The 3,178-nt window shown below is 37.4% G+C and overlaps 1 protein-coding gene across 1 annotated transcript in view; it reads left to right on the top strand.

The window, feature by feature from the left end:
• The window catches only part of TDRD12 (tudor domain containing 12), an 83,795-nt gene that overhangs the window by 9,011 nt on the left and 71,606 nt on the right, over positions 1-3,178 (top strand). Inside the window, exons 5-6 of the mRNA XM_019505281.1 lie at positions 487-623; positions 2,529-2,648. Coding sequence (XP_019360826.1) covers positions 487-623; positions 2,529-2,648 — 257 coding nt within the window. The remainder of the gene's footprint in view (positions 1-486; positions 624-2,528; positions 2,649-3,178) is intronic.

The raw sequence follows: 3,178 nt of genomic DNA, 5'->3' as shown, positions 1-3,178 counted from the left end.
CCCCCCCCCCCCCCGATTTAATTTTCCGTGCTGCAGCAGAGGAAGGGGGAGAAATTCCAAACAAACTTACAATAATTAGGAGATGATGTACCTGGGAGATGATAACAAATTTATACATTTTCCATATATAGAATCTAACTATTGGGGGTGGGGGGTTGGTCACCTTTTTTGAGTAAATATACATGTTACTATGTTGTATCTATTTTCACTTTTGAGGAAAGCATGGTATGAAATAGAGGTTTTTCAGATGTTTGGGCAGTCATTTTGTAAAGTATTTTGTTGTAAGTTGAAAGAGAAATGCGTATGAATATTATTTCAACAAATGTATTGACATATGAACTGCAATATTTGTCTTTATTGGAGGTTGCACTAGGGATAAATGCTTTTTTTTAAAGGAAGATGATTTTTTACCTTTTTTTCTATGTTTAAAAAAACCCCCCAAATCTCAGGTGGATATTTTGTTTTGTTTTCTTCCTTTCTTTTCAGGTGTGTGTGGTTTTTTGTCAGGAACTGAGATGCTGGTGTAGAGCAGTTATTAAGACAATCATGTCCTGTACGGAGCATTGCCTGGTAGAGTGCTTCCTTGTGGATTATGCCAAGTATATTCCAGTTAAAACAAGAGAGTATGTACTGTTCAAGAAGTTATTGCTGCCAACTGTCTCATAAGCTAATGTGGTTCGGATAATGATGATTTAACTAAGGACAGAGCTGTGTCTGTTTAAGCCGTGAAATCTATAGTTTGGGTCTTGCTAATTCTCTTGGGTATATAATGGAATTACTTAGAAGCCTGAATATAAATCATTTTGTTTTGGGGGCGGGGGAAGGTTTTAAAACTGGATTTTCTTTTTAAATAGGTTTCTTTGTAAAAAAATTCAAAGGGCTTAAGTGAATAAAGTCTCCATTTTAAAATAGATTTGATAATCTATGTTAATACCTACATTTACTACAATATGTTAAGTAATCCTTGGATGTTTAGTTTAAAATTAAATAATGTATGTTCATGGGAAAAAAATTAAAGCCAACTGAACTGGAGAAAGCCAGTGACTGAACATTTGAGATGCTTTTAACACCTGCTGAAGATTTCACTTTGGTTTATTCAGCTGATTCAGTTCATTAACTAATAGTCTTTTCAGTTGAGAAACATGGGATGGCTTAATTTAAACATTGGAAGAGGAAAATTAGGTAGAACAAGTAGATGATAGCAGTACAGTCTGAGTATGACAACTGTGAAATAGTTTTGTTTGTTATTGACAGAAAAGTTTTTGTTTAATGCAGTTATTAAAACATCTTGCATTTATAGCTGATCCCTTTTTACATATGCAGCAAAGTAGTTAAATGTTAAATAAGCTTGACATTTAATACTATTATTTAACTAATAAAAAAAAGTAACATGCTGGTTTTCTGCATTTTAAATGAACTCCAACTTCCATCCAAAGGTGCTTTGATTCAGATTGTGAGTAAGGACAATTAATCTAGTGAAAATGGTAAACTTACACACTTTATAACACTATGATACATACATTAAACATGTGAACTAATATGTCAAGCTGTGCCAACTCTACTTAGTTGCTTTTAATAAATGTGTTGCATTATATGTCCTCCCGGGTTAGCAATAAAAAACATAGTCCCAAACTGAGTATAGAGATAAAAACATGTTGATTTGTTGTTTAAAATGATCCTTTTAAGAAAATATCTAAAGTATAAACGGAAAGAGGAGTAAAATCAGTTACTTAAATCAACATGAAGGCCTCTAATCAATCCGACCTGTTGTTCATAGGAGTTCCAGATAGTGGTTTGCATTGTCAGATACTAATGTTTCTGTCAAGGCTATGGAACGCTGTGGGACCTATAACAGTGTTTATTAAAAGAATCTAAATCTATATGATAGTGGGCCAAGAAAGCCTTTAGACACTTGCGTCTTGAGCAGCATTTTTGCAGCCTGTTTTCTCTGGTCACAGGGGCCATAGAGCTGTATGTTTGAGGTGGGAGGGAGGGGATGCACCTGCCTTTAGATTAGTTACTTAAATAAAGGCATGCTCCCTCTATAGTTAGTGATTTTTTTTTTTCAGAGTACATCTGTTCTAAAGGCTAAAATTCTCTAACTCCTAAGTCTGTGTTGTGCTTTTGGAAAGAAGAATGAAATAAGATGCAGGGAGACGAGAGGGCCTGTCTTGCCAAATGTAGGTTGTAGGATAGTGAGGGGGGGTGGTCTTTGGCAGATGTGGCACAAATTAGCCCTGTATCCTCCATGAATGTGACTTGGATCCTTTTTTGTTTTCTGATCTACTGTTCAGCTTTTTGCTTAATGCCTGGTTTCCTGCTTGAAATGAGCTTTCTGCTCCCTGCCCCATCTGCCACTGTGCTCCCTGCCCCCTCCCCAGACTGCCAAATGCCACAGGCTGCCTGTGCCACAAGTTGGCCACCCCTCTTGTAAGAGATCAGTGGGAGTGAGACACCCCAGATGTGTGGCAAATGTGTTACTGATTGCTGTGTATAATCGTTTTAAAACTTCTGTTTTTACTATTAAGCATTCGGGTTGCAGTGGAAGCATTTATGCGACTCCCATATAGAGCAAGAAAGTTTAGATTATACTGTATAAAGCCAGTGACGTTGCACATCAACTTCTGTGAAGATACTGCAGAAATAGTGTAAGTATAGCTTGAGAGGTGGTTCTGTTCTTGAACCTCACTCTTCTGACTAATTTCCAAGCTATATTTATTCATGTGCATCTTTTTGTTTCTTGTGCATCTTTATCTTGTAGCTTAAATAATTCTTCCCTTTCTAGATATATTTATAGGGAGCAATCATATCTACTCTCAGCTTCTGCTTTGCTGAACTAATATTACATTAGACTGATGGGACTAATTTAAAACTCATGATTTATTTTATCCCAAGTTCCATTTACCTCTATGTTCTAGGTCCTTTCCCTCAAAATTTGTTCTGAAACTTGTCCAATATTGAGGTTGTGGCAGAAAGCCACCTTGGTTTCTCCCCAAAAATCTCTGCCCTGTGACACTGTGATTTAAATCTCTGTGCTGTGACCATTCAATTAGGGTGGGCCCAGCACACAGGGGACCACACCCTCAGCCTGTCTCTTTAGGGAACTGGAGCTGGCTGCATTCCTGAGGGAGGGGGAAACCTGCTCCCTCTGCTTACGTGACTTGCATCACTTACCTGG

This window comes from Gavialis gangeticus, unplaced genomic scaffold, assembly GCF_001723915.1.
Source record: "Gavialis gangeticus isolate Ggan-Ray unplaced genomic scaffold, GavGan_comp1, whole genome shotgun sequence".
NCBI lineage: Eukaryota > Metazoa > Chordata > Crocodylia > Gavialidae > Gavialis > Gavialis gangeticus.
The sequence above is the reverse complement of the archived record's forward strand: the minus strand, read 5'-3'. Positions and strand labels throughout refer to the sequence as shown.